Source organism: Mus pahari, chromosome 19 (genome assembly GCF_900095145.1).
Source record: "Mus pahari chromosome 19, PAHARI_EIJ_v1.1, whole genome shotgun sequence".
Lineage (NCBI taxonomy): Eukaryota > Metazoa > Chordata > Mammalia > Rodentia > Muridae > Mus > Mus pahari.
In genome coordinates, this window is record NC_034608.1 from 61,961,687 (window position 1) to 61,979,679 (window position 17,993).

Genomic DNA, 17,993 nt, shown 5'->3' on the forward strand with positions numbered 1-17,993 from the left:
CACCTACAGGGTTGCAGCCCCCTTCAGCTCCTTGGGTACTTTCTCTAGCTCCTCCATTGGGGACCCTGTGTTCCATCCAATAGCTGGCTCTGAGCATCCACTTCGGTAAAACATGATAATCTTAAAGTTAGATCAGATAAATATACATTCATCTGCTATGAACCATACTTGTGTAACTGAAGCTTATTCTGTTATTTAAAAAAGTAGAAGAGTTTGTAAGTTGTGAGTCTCTGTATCTGTGCATATGTGTGTTTGTATGTACATGTCTGTAGTATTGTGTTAACTTGATGCTCTTACTAATGTTTTATCTCATTTGCATGCATTGTCCAGTCTGTATAATGCTCAGCGGTATGCTGTGCAAAGACGGTCCTGAGTTCAACCTCTGTGAACTAAGCTGATTCAACTCAGTCACAGCATGTACCCTCTGAATGCCTACTAGGCCATCAATCCCAAGCTGCATGTTTTAACAACTACAAAAGGAGCACATGTGTGCCTGTCTCAACAAGAAGCATTAGAGTAGCATTAGAAATAGAAAGTAGTCGGATGTAAAGGAAAGAGCTCAACGTATGAAGATCTGAGCATGCCAAGTGAAGCTGAAGTAGGGAGAAAACAGTGTTTTAACATCTTTACAGTGGTCTACCAGGTATGCGGCTCGGGAATAGGCCATTTCCTGACTCAGTAGGCCAAACGCTTGCCTTCTGTGTCAGTCACCTTGTTTTGGAAACGTTGATTCATTAGAGGACTGGGTCTGTGAGCCAGCCCCTCTCCTCCTGTCTGAGAGCAGCCAATTCATGCAGAAGGATGAGAGAGATGAGACTGCTTAAGACATTGAGAGCTCAGTGTCCTGCCCATTCGTTTGCCAGTGACCCACATAGGTGGCGCCCCCGTTGGCACTGCAGTGTGCCCACTGGCTAGCTGCTCTTGTTTCCCTAACCACTTCCTGTGCCCTCTGATAATATAAAGGGTGAGAAATAAAGGAAAGAACAGAGAAAACTGGGTGGGGGAGGTCTTTGGTCCCTCTGACACCAGTTTTCAAAATAAATAAAAGCCCTGTAGTTGATTACTGTCCCGTAGTTGGAAGCTCTTGTCATCATATAAAGGAGTGATGGTCACGACAAAGCATGTGAAATAACGGGTTCTCTCTGCTTCTCTCAGAGCCAGATCACTATCAATGGTAACTCTGGTGGCGCCGTGAGTCCAGTGAGTTACTATCAGAGGCCATTCTCCCCTTCTGCATACTCCCTCCCAGCCTCACTGAACTCCAGCATTATCATGCAGCATGGCAGGTCGCTTGGTAAGTACTGCCATCATGACTTCCGTGGCTGCTCTATATTGCAAGAGAAAAATACAAGGTGACATAGTGACACGGGACTACCTGACAGTCCTCTGGTGATCCTAGCTTGGGGAGAATTAGAACAGAAGGGCCTACATTGTAGAAAAGAGGGCCCTTGCTATTTGGAGGTGATGGTTTGAGCCATAGGTGAGCCTGGAGAGGGCTAGGGGATATTTAATGATGGAGTGGAAAGAACATGACAATACCTAGTGATCAAAGGGGAGCTTATGGGACCCAGAAAACATTAATGTAGCACATTTCTATTGAGGTGGCTTTTTCCTTTGTGAAAGAACTTTCCTTCTAGAATACTCTTCAGTTACACCTATGGGAAAATTGTTTAGCAGTTAAAATAGTAACAAGGTGACAGGCTATAGTCACACAGGAAAATCCTAAAGTCCTGGATCATAAGATCATAGTAAACTATTCAAACTGTTATTTCAAGGCTGTCCATTATGACAGGGGTACTGGGAAGCAAATGAGAGGAATTTAAGTACTACCTTCCGTGAGGATTCCACAATTTATGTAGGTTCTTAATCCTTTGGATATTAAAAAGTAGGCAAAGCCATATTTCTTGGTGCAAGGGAGATGGCTCAGTGGGTAAGCTCACTGTTGAGACCCAGCCTCAACTCCTAACACCCAAATGCTGGTCCATACCCATCTGTGACTTCAGTTCCAAGGGATTTGATACCCTCTTCTAACCTATAAGGGCACCAAGCATACACATGGTATATATGCATACACACAAGCAAAGCACTCTTGTGTAAAATAAAATACATAAATCTATTTTAAAATGTTTAAATTATAGTCTTCCTCCAATAATAATTATTTCCTAAATAAGCATTAAATGTGACTCTTTAACTCATTGCCCGTCTTAGTGAACACAGTTCATCCCATTCCATCAATTAAAATAAATAAATGCTCAAGTATAAACAGTGCTTGACTTTAGACCTAACTGGTAAGTAGGTTTTGCACATGTTCTTAAGTTACATAAACAATGGAAACACGAAAATTTGTTTCGAAACTGTAAGCCTATGATATTGTCAATCTTGTGAACTCTTTAGAGCCTACTGGGAAAGCCCTATGCTTGATAAAGATAGAAACATTCTTATGTAGCCAAATGTATTCACATAGCTTAAAAGTAATATAACAAGTATTTTGTAGTTAATAAAAATTCAATGTAAAAATTCCAAAATGGACTGTTATGTGTTAGGTTGAAAAGGCTTCCATGCTATTGAGAACCTAGAGAGTTTTCAGGGCAACATAGCAGAGAATGCTAAAGAAAATGTCCATACTTGAACCTCTCAAAAAGAGAGACTCCGTCTTACAGCCACTGCAGGTCAGCAACAGAGAGAAAAATCTAGAACACAGAGCTGTACACCATTCTGCCATTGATAGCAGACCCCCTTCCCTCTTCCCACACTGACGCTTTAACGGAAAGAGTGTAATATCACAAGTTTAGTAAAGAGTGCTCTATGTCGATTTCAAGCCCACTCATGGTAGAACTCAGCTTCCATGGTCAACAAAACCTCTGTATGGTTTTAAACATAGTCTTGGGACTCATTAAAGAAGAGTCTAAATATACTTGTGCTGTTTCTAACACTACTCTTGGGAGCCATTTGTGAGGCTTGTAATGATCTCCTTTTAGAGTGTAAGAAAGAAGAGCTTGTTTGTGCCAAATTTCTCTCTTTGACAGCCAGTCCACAGTTCAGTTTTATAACACACTCCACTATTTCAACATTTTGTAATGGAATTATGCGTTATTATACACAAAAAACAAAACTTTCTAAGTCATTTCAGCCATAACATTTTCCTAAATAATCATTAAGTGGGACTCTTTATCCCAGTGCCTGTCTTAGTGAACTGTTTTCCCTATTCTACAGAATAAAAAATATACTCAAGTACAGACAGCCCTTGACTTCAGATCTAACTAGTGAGTAGATTTTACACATAAACTGTTGGACATGGAAAGAAATTTCCTGTATAAACATTGAATAAGTTCCAATTGGCTAAGGCCGTGATGGGAGGGAGCAGAATTTACAAGTCTGTTCTGCCCTAGGTGAACTTTAAGACAGAATATTGCAAATATAACAGTTTATGGACCATATATGAGAAATATAAAAAGAGCTAGCTTTCATTGCGAAAGCTGCGGGTTTGTATAGTCACATGAACTGTACATGGGAACGGACTTGATGTTCTCTTTTATACTAGGACTGTGGAGCATCCTACATGCTCAGAAAACACTGGCTGCTGACAAAAGTCCTAGCATTGTGGCTATCCTGTCGAGGATAGTGAAGAATTAAATTAAAAGGTCAATCAGGGCAAAATAACATACTATGACTTCACTCAGAGGAGCTGGGAAGATGGGATTTGTATAAGCAATGACACAGGAAACAGTTCCATTTCTAAACTCCTCCATTCCACTCAGAAATGCCTTAAGTCACTTCTCTGTTGTAAACTAAGTTGAAAGTGGACTTAATTACAGCCAATATAGTAATATACTGGATATCAGCCCCAAGAGAGCTTAATGCTAAATACCCATGTGAAAATGAGTCAAATTCTTAAATGTTTATTTATGTTGTTCTACATGACATCACCATAAAATACATATCTATAATATAAAAGTTCATTATACTATCTATACATGATATAAATGTTAGTTGTAATTCATATATATGAAAATGAAATGAACACATATATATGAATAAAATCAGCAAATGCTATCCTGAAAAAAAAATGTTTTCAGCTTCCACAGAAAGGAACTGAGTGACAGATTTTGCTAAAACAGGTCATGTAGTCTTTAAAACAGCAGGAAGTCACATCACTATTGTTTGACAAGAAGGCCAATGATGCTGATTTTCCAAAACTATTATTTTTACCTCAGAAAGAACTGAACAGGTAGTGTACACAGATGTTCTGTTACCTCTGAAAGTATTCCAAAGATTCATAATCTTAGCATGGAGATGGAAATTTGATAAGCCTCATGTAACTTTAATCCTTAAAATAACTGTCAGTCTTGAAGGATAAAAAGCCATTGCGTGGGCATTTTTACTGTAAAGCCAACAATATTAAATAAAATTCAATAAAACCTAATTACTGAAAAAGCACTTATTTACCTAGAAGCCTTCACTTTTCTAGTGTGTGTCTAGTTCTAAACATAATTTTCAATTGACTTTTGTTTTCATTTTAGTTTTACGGAATTGCATCTTTAGATCAGTAATCCTATGGCTTCTCTAAAACACCTTTTACTACTTTCCCACGATGGCAGCTATCAGCCTCACAAGGATCATTATGAGTTGTGACCTGAGGAAGCTTTACCAGGTTTCTTTCAGCTTCTGCTGTCCCCCTCGTCTGTCCCTCCCAAGATTCCCAGAAGGAAAGTGCGGTGGGACATGCTCAGTGTCTCCTCAATGATGGCTGCACATTGTCATTCATCAAATATTCTTCCTCTCGTCCTTCTTTGTAAGACACCAAGGTCCTTGGTGTCCCATGCATACGTGTAATATCCGCTGCTGAATGAGACAGAGTAAATACGGGAAAGGGCACGGAGGTAGAAAAAAGGATTCTATGATGGCTGTCAATCAATGGACAAGAGGCACCGTTAGTTTATGCCCAATGTGTTCCTTGTCACTGTGTTTTCCGCTCAGATTCTGCAGAGACGTATTCCCAGCATGCCCAGTCTCTGGATGGCACAATGGGAAGCTCCATCCCGCTCTATAGATCCTCCGAGGAAGAGAAGAGGGTCACGGTCATCAAAGCCCCGCATTACCCAGGGATCGGCCCTGTGGATGAGTCTGGAATCCCCACAGCCATTAGGACGGTAAGCCGCGCGTGCCAGCACATGTGTCTCTCTGGGTCTGCACATGAGCTCCACAGAGGATGGATTGTGCGTAGCTCTGTGCATTCCTAGGGTCTTACAGCATAAAGATTGTCCTCGGAGCCATCTGAGCTGCCATGAATACCATGCTGTGTGGCAGAGGGCAAAAGCTGAGCCGTAAAGATAATCTCACAGTCCGTTTTCTCCATTTGATTTTAAAACCATGAAGATGGTGAAGTTTGTTAACTAATAACACTTTGTTTTTAACTTTCTATCAAAGCAAGGTGAAGCCTAGAGAGAGAAGGAAGTTATTCCTTTCACAGCCCACAATTCCCACATGCACTGTAAAAAGACAAGTGATTTGTTTCTTGAAATGGATGTGAGTTAACACCAAGGGGATGGGAAACTGTGAATTGGGACTTGGGAGGCGAGATGATTGGAGTGAAGGGAGGTAATATCAGGGGAAGAAAAAAATCTGTCAGAGAGAGAGAGAGAGAGAGAGAGAGAGAGAGAGAGAGAGAGAGAGAGAGAATATTTGCGCATTTCTCCCAGCTGAGCCTGCTGAGAGCTCTCTCTATGATAAGTGAAAGTGGAAAGCATTGAGGGCATTTTTTTTTAAGTCTTTAAACTCTGCCAAAGCGTTACTCAGTGCGCTGGGGCAGCCCTTTCTGGGGCAGCCCTTTCTGGCAACACTGCTCACAGCAGCAGAGCCTAGGCAGGCAGCTGTGTGCTGACCAAGTCCACTGCAAGAGGAGGTCTGTGAGAGCAGAGAAGGAAGACCGACGGGGAAGCCAGGATGAGAGCCACAACATCTTTGCAGGTGAAGGTGGAGGGGGGGGGGCTTGAGAGGAGGAAGCTCCAACTGCAAAGAGGTTGCCTGTGTACCCACATAAAGGGCTGAGGTGCTGCCAAGAGCAGGTTTTCCCTGAACAGAAACGCAGGGGACCCGAGACAGAGGAACCTAGAAAAAGAATGGTCAGGGTATCAGGCAAGAAGCAATGGTGAGACATGAAACATTTTGAAGAAGTTGAAGAAGTACGAGGGTTTCCTTCTGTCTTTGAGTTTGCAGTCATCATGCTCTATATACAGACACGAGTTCAGAATTGATTATTCTTGGCATTGGTGTTGTGGCTGAAGCCAAAATAAAAAGCATATCTGTATGGCATGCACTTGGGATTTAGACTTCTCAGATTGTTAAGAATGTTGAATGTAACTAATTATAAAGCTCAAAAATTTTGTGTTGGAATAATGATGGTCATATTTAAGTGACAGAAAAATCCCATGGCTTGTGACTAATATGCTCCATTTTATGACAGTTGTATGTTTCTAATGACAGTGTCTTGACATTTGCTTTCCCTTCAGGATTTCTAACTTGAAGTGGCTAAGTTTGAATTTTCCCATGGTAATGAGGGCATAGTGACTCAGACAGGAGTAGTGTCATGGAGTTTGCCTGTTAGCCCTTGAGACGCAGTACGCACATAGCTAAGAAGTCCCTGCTTTTTGAGCAGTCGCAGTCTGAAAAGAGTCTATATAAACCTACAAGTATGGTTTTTTAAGTTAGTAAAGGATATATAAAGATAGGCACATTAATGTGACCCACTCTTTCTAGTGGACAGATTTCTAGTCGGTAATGTTTTACTTGAAAACTGTTGCTTTGTTGTGCTTTTTTAAGGAAAAAATCCAAGGTGTTGGAGGTGAATGATAAAGTAATATTAAATTTATATTATCTGCTGCCAAATGATAAGCACTAAAAGTGTGATGATAATTTCACACAATAGAAAACTGAAGGTGAATTATTAGCCACTGCAGAGGGTCCTTATAAGGAGCCTTTTTTTTTTTTTTCTTGTATAACTTGCTCAGACTTTTAAAGCTACACAAAGACAGGAGGGGTCCTGTCTGTGTTTACTACTCTGTAGCCTTACTAGCTACACATGCAAGGATACATCTGTGTTTATAAATGCATGCCATCCCTGGGCCAAGAATGTCCAAGGTCATTTTCTTCCCTCATTCATGTAGAACGTGAGGGTTACCAGACTCAGGTGGCCTCAGCCTCCTGCTCGGTATGGACATTAAAAGCGGGACTCTCTCACTCAGCCATGTCCGCTCAGATAACTAATGAATGCCATGGTAACAGGATATTGTAAAGTGGTTCAACAACTGCTGAAAACTAGCACTGGACACTCTCTACTTTTGAGTTCTCATGACAGAGGGAGACAGCTTTTCAGGACGTCCCTTCTCCTGTGACCTGGGATGTCTGTCAGCCTTTTCCTGTCATATTCTTAAAAACAGCAACAAAAATCCTCTAGGGCTCAGAGCCCATGAGACTGAATAAAGCCTGGCTAATTGGCATGCAAGATGCCCTTTTTTAAAAATGATTCAAATATAACACTTGTTTGGCTGTTTTAGAGCTAGCAGGGGAGAGCAGAATAGGATTGTTACTGTCATATGTGGAGAAAACATATCTTTTTTTTTTTTTAAGTGTCTGCATGTTAAATAAGTATATCGTGCCAATGTTTCATAACTAGAAGGAGATGAAAGCCGGAGCCCCTTCCTATAGGGCCTTGAATGACAGCTGTATGGTAGAGTCCCAGAGGTTAGATGGTCTACGCAAAATGCTTTTGGAGACACATCTGAAAGTGAATTTCCCACATGGGGACTTCTGCACTCATAACCTCAATGTGAGACATAACATGCTCCAAGTGGCATTGCCGAAAGGAACCAAAGTGTTCAGGGCACTTCTTCTAGAAAGCGACACTGCGTCTGCATCTCCACTTTACCAGCTTCGGATGAAGTGACTCTGCCAGCCAGCCAGCCACTTCCTGGCTTCTGTGTGCTCACCATATAAAGCTAGCTGATGGCATAACTGTGAGATCCTGCCTGATATAGGCCCTCTGGCGAGTGTAGACAACAGTGCTGTCTGTCACAATGCATTGCCATATACAGCGATCTATTTCCTTATTTGGCATCCTTGTCCCCATTGGCTGTGTCCAGGTACAGTGAGAAACTATTTTTATATGCCGTTGTATGTCACTTTGCTGTTGTTGTTGCTCTACTAACACAAAAGTATAAAAGAGGTGAAGTTCAATGAAAGGGGAACCTGCCTTTTAGAAAATGAAATGTCTCCTAAAGATATGTGTTTAAGTAGTGTGTGTGTGTGTGTGTGTGTGTGTGTATTTGTGTGTGTACATGTATGTGGACATATGCACATGTGTGGGTGGAAGTGCATGAAGAGGCTAGAAGCTGAGACTGGGTGTCCTCCTCAATTCTTGTCCTGGCTTTGTCACCAAGCCCAGAGCTGCGTCTGCCTCCACAGTGCTGGGATTCCAGGAGCCCACTACCATGCCTAGCTTTCTACACAGGTACTAGAAACAGGAATTGGGTTTTCATACTTAAACAGCAGGCACCTTACTGATGTAAGTCCTCTCACCAGTCCACCATGTTCCAGTATTGTGCTTGAACCAGCAAACAGCAGATTCCTGCTTCTTTGCTGGATTGCTCCCCACCCCCACCCCCACTCCCACTCCCCACCCACCCCCGGCGTCAGTCTCCATAATCTGGCCATTATTTGATTACTGATGCTCTCAAGCTCCCATTGTAGAAAAGCCTACATTGCATATGTGACCCTCATCAGAACTGATGTTCTCTGGTAACTGTCACAGCTGTCTACTTTTCAGAAGTCAAAATAAATTTAAATACCATCTAACAGTTCCTGGGAGGAAAAAAAATGCAATGACCACACATACCAAAGAAAAATCAGAATATAAAATATTGAACAGTTTCTGCTCTCACAAGTATAAATCCTGCCCAATGTTTTAAGTCAGGGCAAAGACCTTGGAAAACCTGACCCTTTCAGTTGCCTGTGCACAGAATAGTTAACTTCTGGCCCAACTAGCTCTGATATAATGGAGATGAAGATCTTGCCGAGAAAATGGCTGCACTACAGGAATGTGTGTTTTTCACAGACTGTAACATAGAGTCACTTCCAATAAGCTAAGTCTGTTTAGTATTTCACTCCACAGTTGCTGGAACTCCCCCACTGATTTTATATTCTGAGATTTGTTATAGTGGAAGGACTATCCTGAGCCCCTTAACATACCTTGTAAGAAATAAGGCAGAGTAAAGGAGGGAGCTATCCGGTATCTACCTCTGGTTTCTACATGTTCATGTGGCATACACACCTGTATATATGTGCATACACCTCCACACCCACACCCCCCCCAAAAAAATAAAACAAATTCATAATTTTCTCAGATTCCTATTTCTAGAAAGAATTAAATGGTAACTAAAGGCTCCAAGACCTGAATGTTGTTTAACGATTGGACACTAATTTCCTATTTGTGCTATAACCTGGTGCTTCTGTCAGTCATATCTGAACCCTGGCACACATGAGGAATGGCTATTATCAGAGAGTTTATAATTTAACAAGGCAAAAGCTATATGCACACCAATGTCTTATTAAAGAAGTTTTGAAGGCCTAGCTGCACTTCAATATATTTTCTATGACTTTACATTGTCTGATACATTCAGTATTTTAGTCACGTAACCAGTAAATGCTAATTTTGTCTTTATTGAAGCTGATCAGAATATCTATCTCATGAGTCAAAAATATCCCCTTGTCCAATTTTTCAATGTCTTCATAGAACATTCGATATTTAAGAATAACAATAAGGATAAGGAAGTGGATCTGTTGAATGCTTGCTGGGCAAACAAGAATGAGGACCTACATTCCATGCACAGTACTCACATAAAAGGCTACTTGCTGCCACACACCTACAATCCTAGAACTGGAGGCAGAACCAGAAGCAGAGGGAGCCCTGGGGCTGCCTAGCCTCACTGATAAAGCCCGGGGGCCCAGAGAGAGACCCTATCAAAACACAGGATCGCTTTAGAGGAACACCTGTGATCAGTCTAGACTGAGCTAGTGTTGAGTCCCTATAATTCCAGCACATGAGAGACTAGATGGATGGACCATGAGTTAAAGACTAGTTCAAGATACATGGAGAAGCCCTGCTTCAGACTCATATGCTTAATCATTATCACCATCATCCTCTGCATCATCATCTTTATCATCATCCACAAAAGGAGATAATTTTAATTAAATACTATCTGATACTAATCACACTTGACTCGAATAAATAAAACCATAATACAGAACATTTCAATTCAGTAAATATGGGATACTTTACTCACAAACTGCACAAGTAACGGGGTAAATTGCTGAAACTGGCATCAAGTCCTAGCAGGAACGCAAATCTGCTGTCAGAAATATTAGCAATGTCCAATATTAGCAATGAAGACTTTGTCCAGGAGTGTTCCTTAGAAGAGTGATTATCACCACACGTGGAACATCAGCACAGCAGAGGTTCTGAAGACAAGTCTGACTCGCAAGGTTAAAGCCTGTCGTAAAGGTTTCACAGAGAAAAGGCCATCCCATGTCATGCAGCTGATGAGTGGCCCATAGCACCGGCTGGCAGTCGGGTTGTCTCAGATTACTCAATAGCTGGGGAAGTGGGAAAGATCTGAACCTTTGGTAATGTGCGTCCGTCATTTAGAACATGCCCCCTAAAGCCCCTGATTACTTAGAGCGTTAGGTACACTACTTCGGGGGCAGTGAGAATTATAGACTCACAATCATAGCAAGATGTCTGCCATTTATTTTATAGCAGCTGTGAAGGTTGAGAGAGAGAGAGAAGAGAGAGAGAGAAGTAAGTGGGCACAGCCAGAGTAGCCCTTTGCCTAAACCTAACAGAACGAGCTTATAATTCTGGGATGCTCTCTTTAACAGACCGTCGACCGGCCGAAGGACTGGTACAAGACAATGTTCAAGCAAATCCACATGGTACACAAGCCGGGTATGTCTGTTCTTCTGTTGTTGGTTTTTTTAATCAAGTCCTTATGGATTGAAGGACATATGCTCAACCTTTGTGTAGATTTTCTCCACACAAAACTTCAAGACCCGGCATACTTGGTGGCCCATTCTCTTCGGCATCTCTCCTGTTCTTACCCTGTCCCTCCTATGTCCCAGACCTGTGCCTCTGCCTTAACCACAAGCTGCCAAGAAGGACCTAAGAGCTGTCCTTGGAGCTTTCCAGGTGTCCCAGTCTTAGCTCACATCTACACTCGGGGATTGTTCATTTCTATACCCCTGCCGCTCGCCTCTGCCTGAGTCTGTTTCTTACAAGAATGAGTGTAGGTGGATCAGACTTCTGATCCCACTCAGTACAGCTGACAAGTTACCTTAAAAGCACCTAATAAAATAAGTTATGACGCAGAGGACGCAAGAAGTTGCCCGGGGAACTGAGGACAAGATGCTAGCGTTGCATGTGTGACGAGGGTAGCACGGTACATTACTCTATAGAAAAGACGGCTCTGCCCAACGAGTACAAATTTGAAAATGCAAATTTGTGGTTATGGGCTAGAAAAAAAAAAGTTGCTTTCTGATCTTCTGCTGTCTTGGCAACAAGGCAACAGCATCTGGATTACCATGTTTATGTTTCATTTTCTAGATGAGGACACAGACATGTATAATACTCCTTACACATACAACGCAGGTAGGATGGTTTTGCCTCGCTTGCTTGAGATGACCAGTCACACTCCACTGTTGGGAAGAACCTCAGCCCTTTGTCTTGCCACTAAGACCCCATGTTGTCCTTTCCTGTGATGGGAGGAGAATTCCCTACTCCCTTTCCCAGAGCATGCCTAACAAAAGATTGATCCTTTCTCCTGGAAGTGGGAACTAACACCCCTCTCTGTCATTCATTCCCCCAAAGTCGGTTATTCTCAACTTCAGGAATGTTCCACCACATTGGGAAGGGTCAGGGTGAGAGGACAGACTAGGACCCGGGTTACACAACAAAATACAGATCTTTTTATCAGCAGAAAGAGTGATTAAGGTTGCATAAGACCTCTCAGGTATTATTCCTGCAAAACAAGTAAATCCAAGTGGTTTACTACAACCATGCCCAGGCTCTTGCTCCAAGAGGGAGCCATTCGCCGAAAGACATGAAAACATCCCTCTTGGCGCAGCCACTTTTCTGACTCAGAGTTGCCAGTGCTCACAGTGGAAGGACTTCAGCTCTGCCATTCCCATTTGTATTTGAATATGCCCATTTCTTGTGGAGTGGTCTTCATGCTCATGTGACACACCCCCTAAAAGATGCCCCCTCCCATCAGATTTTTCTGAATCAAGAAATTCTAGCCAGCCTTAGTGTAGGTCCAGGGTTGTGCCCTCATTTAGGGCCCTCTGCTACCCTAACAGAAATCTCCATACGACTCTTCCCCTCTCTAAAGCCTGATGACCAGCAACCAGCCCTTTAACTGAGTGATTTTGCTACTCAACTCCAAAGATAAATGGGGGAGGAAGTAAAAAATAAATAAATAAACAAACAAATATCAAGTTCTTCATCTGAGTTAGACTCTATATCCCCATAGTATTACAGAAAGTCCATAAAATAAAGGCTCCCTTCCTGGACCTCATCGATCAAGCTCACCTCATTGAGTTATCACACAAGCTGAAGTCTGTGGAACTTAAGACACACTTAAGAACAAGCAGGTGTTGTCCAATATCACATCTCACGGGGAACACACATGTGTAGAGAAGCAGTCCCACACAGATAGACTTAGCCCAAGATTGAGACAATGAGAAACTAAGAACTTTTATATCCGTTCGAATATTGAGATCGGTGTGTCTCCCTGGTAATGAATAAGTTAAAAGTTCAGTTATGCTACCCTGTAAAGTCTGGGGAGTTTTATCCTTCAGTCTGTCAACAAAACAAACACCTATGACCCTCTCTCAACTTTCTACTAACCCACGGCTTTGTGTCTTGCATCATCTTCCTGCCATCTTCTATCCATCAAAGCTCATCCTTTGGGTCTATAATATACTCTGTCTCACTCACCATCTCCTGACATCCTCTTAATTCTCATGACGTCTTTCTCCCTTGGATTATATGTCACCAACTCTTTCCAATCACACACCTTTTTGTAGCGGATTGTTGAGGAGGGTTCACACTCCCACGTCCCATGTGGAAGTGGTACCTCATGCATACGAGCATGTTCAATATTTGTTGGGTTGCAATTAACCTATCAACGATCATATGTCAGTATTATGACATATTAGCTGCCATTTTAATCTCCCTGTGTAAGTTTACCTAAGGTGTTAGTTTCTGTAACTGAAAGGAAACCTTGCTGAGTATCTGTAAGTCTATTTTCACTAAAACCTGAATTTTCATTAATTCTGCAATGATTGATGATTGGCTATAATCAATACTTAATGTGCAAGACAAATTGATGCCTAATTAATAAGTGATGATTCATAAATTAATATTGATAAATTAACAAACAATATACCACCTAATGTGTATATTAAAATATGTTTATTGATGATTTTTGCTTAACCGTTGATGATTTTGCAGAGCCCAACCACTAAATTCACTTTTTATGTTATTTGCCTGTTTTGCTGTTTTTTTTCTTTTTCATGGCAGGTCTGTACAACTCACCCTACAGTGCTCAGTCCCACCCGGCTGCGAAGACTCAGACCTACAGACCTCTTTCCAAAAGCCACTCAGACAATGGCACGGATGCGTTTAAGGAGACACCCTCCCCAGTGACTCCTCCACACGTTCCACCACGACCTAGAGATCAGGGTTCAACACTAAAGTAAGCCTCCTTCCGCAAAGATGGCTGCTTCCCCCAAGCCACTGAGCTACATAGTAACTTCTAAGCCGGAACTGGCTACACAGTCACATTCTGTCTCAAACATGCATGCACGTGCACACACACACACACACAATTCCTTACTATATTATCTGCATAGGCCTTGGATATGCAGCTCATTGGTAATGGCTTGCTCTACACATTCTGGACTCTGGGTCCAATTCCTGAGCTGGAGAGGGCTAGAGTATGACACATCACTGTGTAATCTCAGTTGTCATAAAGCTAGGGCAGGAGTTCCAAGCCACTGAGCTACACAGTAACTTCCAAGCCAGAACTGGCTACACAGTCACATTCTGTCTCAAACCAAATACATATAAAAATGAATTAATTGGAAACAACTGGCACAGATCCCCTCTGCTGCCCCACATTAGAAAGAGACTAAGCAGTTAATATTTTGTTTTCACAGGTTTGAAAGTTCAGGGCTTTTAAGATGCCTTTTAGAAACTGAGGGAAATTATTCTTAAATTTTAAATTAGGCATTATTTAACAAGTGTCTGTGACTCATTTTTGCCTGTTATTTTAACTGATTCCCATTTTCATTTCTCCACTGAAGTATTTTTTAAGTAAGCTATTCACACTCAAGTAAAATTTTTATGACTACGTTTCAATTGTGTTATTTTAGCAGGACTGTAGCTAATATTTCTAGTTATTGGTAATCTTTACTGAAAGCTGATTTTGAGGCAAGCATGGGGCTAAGCACTTTCATTGTATTACATTGTCTTATTCTGATAACAACCCAGTGGGACATGGTCTACATTACAGAGGAAGAAATGGGTTAGAAAATTACAATAACTTGCTCCATTTGTATGAATAGAGTATCTAAGCCAGTATTCAACCTTGGTTTCTCCTAGGTCCAAAGCCTATGCTATTTCTAGTGGTAATTAATAAATAGTAATGGAAATGTTGTTTATTATTACTGATTTTTAAGTATTTTTTATCATATATGGTCTTAGTTAGTATTCTGTTGCTATGAAGAAACACCATTACCAAAGCAACTCTTAATTACAGTTTTAGAGGCGAGCAGACAGACAAGGTGCTGAAGCAGTAGCCAAAAGCTGGTCTGCAGGCAGCAGGCAGAGAAACAGATGTTGAGCCTGGCATGGGGTTTTGAAACCTTATAGTAATAACACACCTCCTCCAATAAGGCTACCTCCTTATCCTTCCCAAATAGTTCCACTAACTGGGGACCAGGCATTCAAACATATGATCCTATAAGAGCCGTTCTCATACAAACCACCAAACACACCTCATAAACATATACTCAACACCACTAAAATTGTATCATTAGGAATAGTTGATAATCAGTTATAAGATCATGATGTAAATAAACACCACATGTCAAGGAATTTTTGTCTTAATAGCTCTTTCCTCATGACAAATTGTGTAGAAGTACAAATGTCTTCAAACTGAGAAATAATTATCACTGCACATTTTTATTATGAATTGTTTCCATAATGCTCAGACAGGCCACAGTTTTGTACAGGTAGGAAAACTGAACCAGGAAGCTGTGTAGGCTCTGTTGGATGGAGCTCATGGATTCTCTAAGAACCTAAGACTTGTTTCTTCTTTTCTCTTAGAGAAAGTCTGTGCCTCTCTTTCCTTGGACAAAGAAGTTCATTCCTTTCCGGGGAATCAAAAATTGCAAACTCAAAAGACAAAAGCTCCTTTCTCTCAAATATAAATCAAATAAATAAATATGTATTGAATAATTCTTCTGCTTCTCCAAGTTTTCTAACTTGGTTCTGGCTGCCCGGTAGAGTTTGGTGTTCTGAGTCCTCCTGTGAAAATGTTCTTGCCAAGAGCCCTTGACAGACTCAATGGTATCAGTGCAAGGAATAGATCAGACTCCCATGGGAGAGTATTTCAAGGCTCACACCAGGGGTCTCCCACTCCCCTCTGCTTATCACTATATATATATCAGCCCAAGTGATGCAGTTATAATTCTCACTTGTGAATGCCAGTGCTGTTCACAAGAAATATGGTCAAGCATGCTGTGTGCGTTATTTCTTGTCACTCTGCATCAAGGAAGCCAGGTCACCAGGTGGTTAAACTGGCAAAGCTTCACAGAGCATACTGCCACGTTAAACTCAGACACGCATGTCATTAGGCACCCAGGGACCTAGTGACAGGTCACTCACTATCCATGCATCTACAAACCTCTTTTGTGAGGTTTTGCAGCCATAGTCATGCTTGTGAAAGTAGAGTGAAGGTGAACTATAAGGGATAGTTTATTCTAAATCATTTATATAAAGTTAAACATATATAGTAATTTCATACATTTTTAACCAGAGAGTTGTTGTGTGAGGGTTTTTGTTCTTATTATTGTTATTGTTTTGTTTTGTTTTCATCTCTCAGGGCTTAGCAAGAAAATGGTTTGTTGATTAAGCCTGAAGATCTGACCTCAATCCTATGATGGAAGGAAAGCATTAATTTCCAAAAGTTTTTCTTCTGCATGCACACACATGCACGCATACATGCACGCACACACATAGACACACTAAGCCAGTACATTTCTAGTAAAACTAACGTTGGGAAATTGACCGTGGTGGATTTCACAGGGCTTTCAATGTGGGTTGCCATTCATTTACAGGCATGACTGGGACCCTCCAGACAGAAAAGTGGACACCAGGAAATTTCGATCGGAGCCAAGGAGTATTTTTGAATATGAGCCTGGGAAGTCGTCCATTCTGCAGCACGAAAGACCCGTAAGCACTTGTCATTGATCCAAAAGCCAGCTTGTGAGGCCACAGGGTCCCCAAGCAAACCTGAATCTCATCCCATTTATTTGACATTGTCGAGAAATCTTGTTTATTTTTAGCCATGATTTGTGTATCTTGTTTCAGAATTGAAAGAGGTATTTAGTATTTATTTTACATACACACACATATAATATAATATAATATAATATAATATAATATATATATATATATATATATATATATATATATATATACACATGCAAGTCTCATTATCATTAGCTATAGCTAGCTGTGCCTAATCACAGCACTCACACGTGAAATGCTTAATTGCTCATCTATCTTGCCAGTAAGAAAAATCCTGAGTCTGTATCCCCGATGTATAGACCCAGGCAGATGCATCTCTTGACTTCTGTGTTGGCTTCCTACTATTTAGCTCACTGAAGAAGAAATTTTTCCCCAGCACACTTCCCGTAACAAGTTGTTTAATTGGTTTTTATTAAATCCCTCTCAGGTTACCAAGCCTCAAGCTTCCTGATTGATTATCACTTTAATGGATCGAGATTGTATTGTTCTTTATAGTCTTTTTTTGTTTATTTTAGTGACACACAAACTAAACAGGGTATGGACTTAGAAAAGGCCATTTGCCTCCATTAAGCTAATGGCAGTGTCTTCCTTGGCCCTCCTTCTTATTTGCTTTCCTCGTTTCTTTCTCAGAGATCACTGTCTTCGAGTCCTCGTTAAAACTCTGCAGTTCCTCTGTATGTCCAAACTCGAGTCCAGATAAAACCTGTTGGTGTTTTCTCTGTGAGCTTCTCCAGCTCACACGTCAGCATCACACCAGTACAGTGACTGCAGAGTCGGCCCTGAGAATTAGTTGGACGGCCTTGACCATGAGTAACTTTGATTCAGAGTAGGAAACCCCGTGTTTGTGGCTCTGCTCTGGAGTATGTTCAAAGATCTTCCAGTCACATAGTTCAACTGCCTTTCTTCAAGGAACTCAGATTTCTTTGCATGATAAGTTTACAACAGAGAGACTGAGAATGAGGGGAACATTGCTGGTTCCAGGTTCTAGATTAGAACCCATTTCCTAAGTTGTCTGTCTGAATATCAAGAAAGTGAAACTGCCAAACCAAAATTCAACAGAATATAATGTTACTCCTGAAAATAAAATTTTATTAGATTAAATTATAATAGAAATCTAATGATTTATGAGGCTCTTGGGATTATGGTATGACTAAAGAGAAGAAATGTCTTAAATAGCCAAACTGGAAACACATCTAAAGAATTCTCCTTGTTAGAGATCATTTATGGGATCCCCTCATAGTGGCTGATATTTCCATGAGCCTTTGGGTACAAGCTTGGAAGGCTTTCTGTTTTAAACTACTAGTGACAATGACAGTAGTAACAGCAGATGGGAATAGCTACTATATGC

At 41.1% G+C, this 17,993-nt stretch overlaps 1 protein-coding gene across 17 annotated transcripts in view; it reads left to right on the forward strand.

Annotated features, from left to right (window-relative positions):
- Nucleotides 1-17,993, forward strand: part of Sorbs2 (sorbin and SH3 domain containing 2) — a 192,926-nt gene that overhangs the window by 127,232 nt on the left and 47,701 nt on the right. For 13 of the 17 annotated variants that reach the window (XM_029532180.1, XM_029532181.1, XM_029532182.1 and 10 more), the window contains 6 exons: nucleotides 1,156-1,294; nucleotides 4,978-5,150; nucleotides 10,933-10,999; nucleotides 11,654-11,698; nucleotides 13,631-13,805; nucleotides 16,453-16,567. In XM_029532180.1, coding sequence (XP_029388040.1) covers nucleotides 1,156-1,294; nucleotides 4,978-5,150; nucleotides 10,933-10,999; nucleotides 11,654-11,698; nucleotides 13,631-13,805; nucleotides 16,453-16,567 — 714 coding nt within the window. The remainder of the gene's footprint in view (nucleotides 1-1,155; nucleotides 1,295-4,977; nucleotides 5,151-10,932; nucleotides 11,000-11,653; nucleotides 11,699-13,630; nucleotides 13,806-16,452; nucleotides 16,568-17,993) is intronic. The other 4 variants (XM_021218762.2, XM_021218758.2, XM_029532192.1 and 1 more) reach the window with 1 other exon arrangement.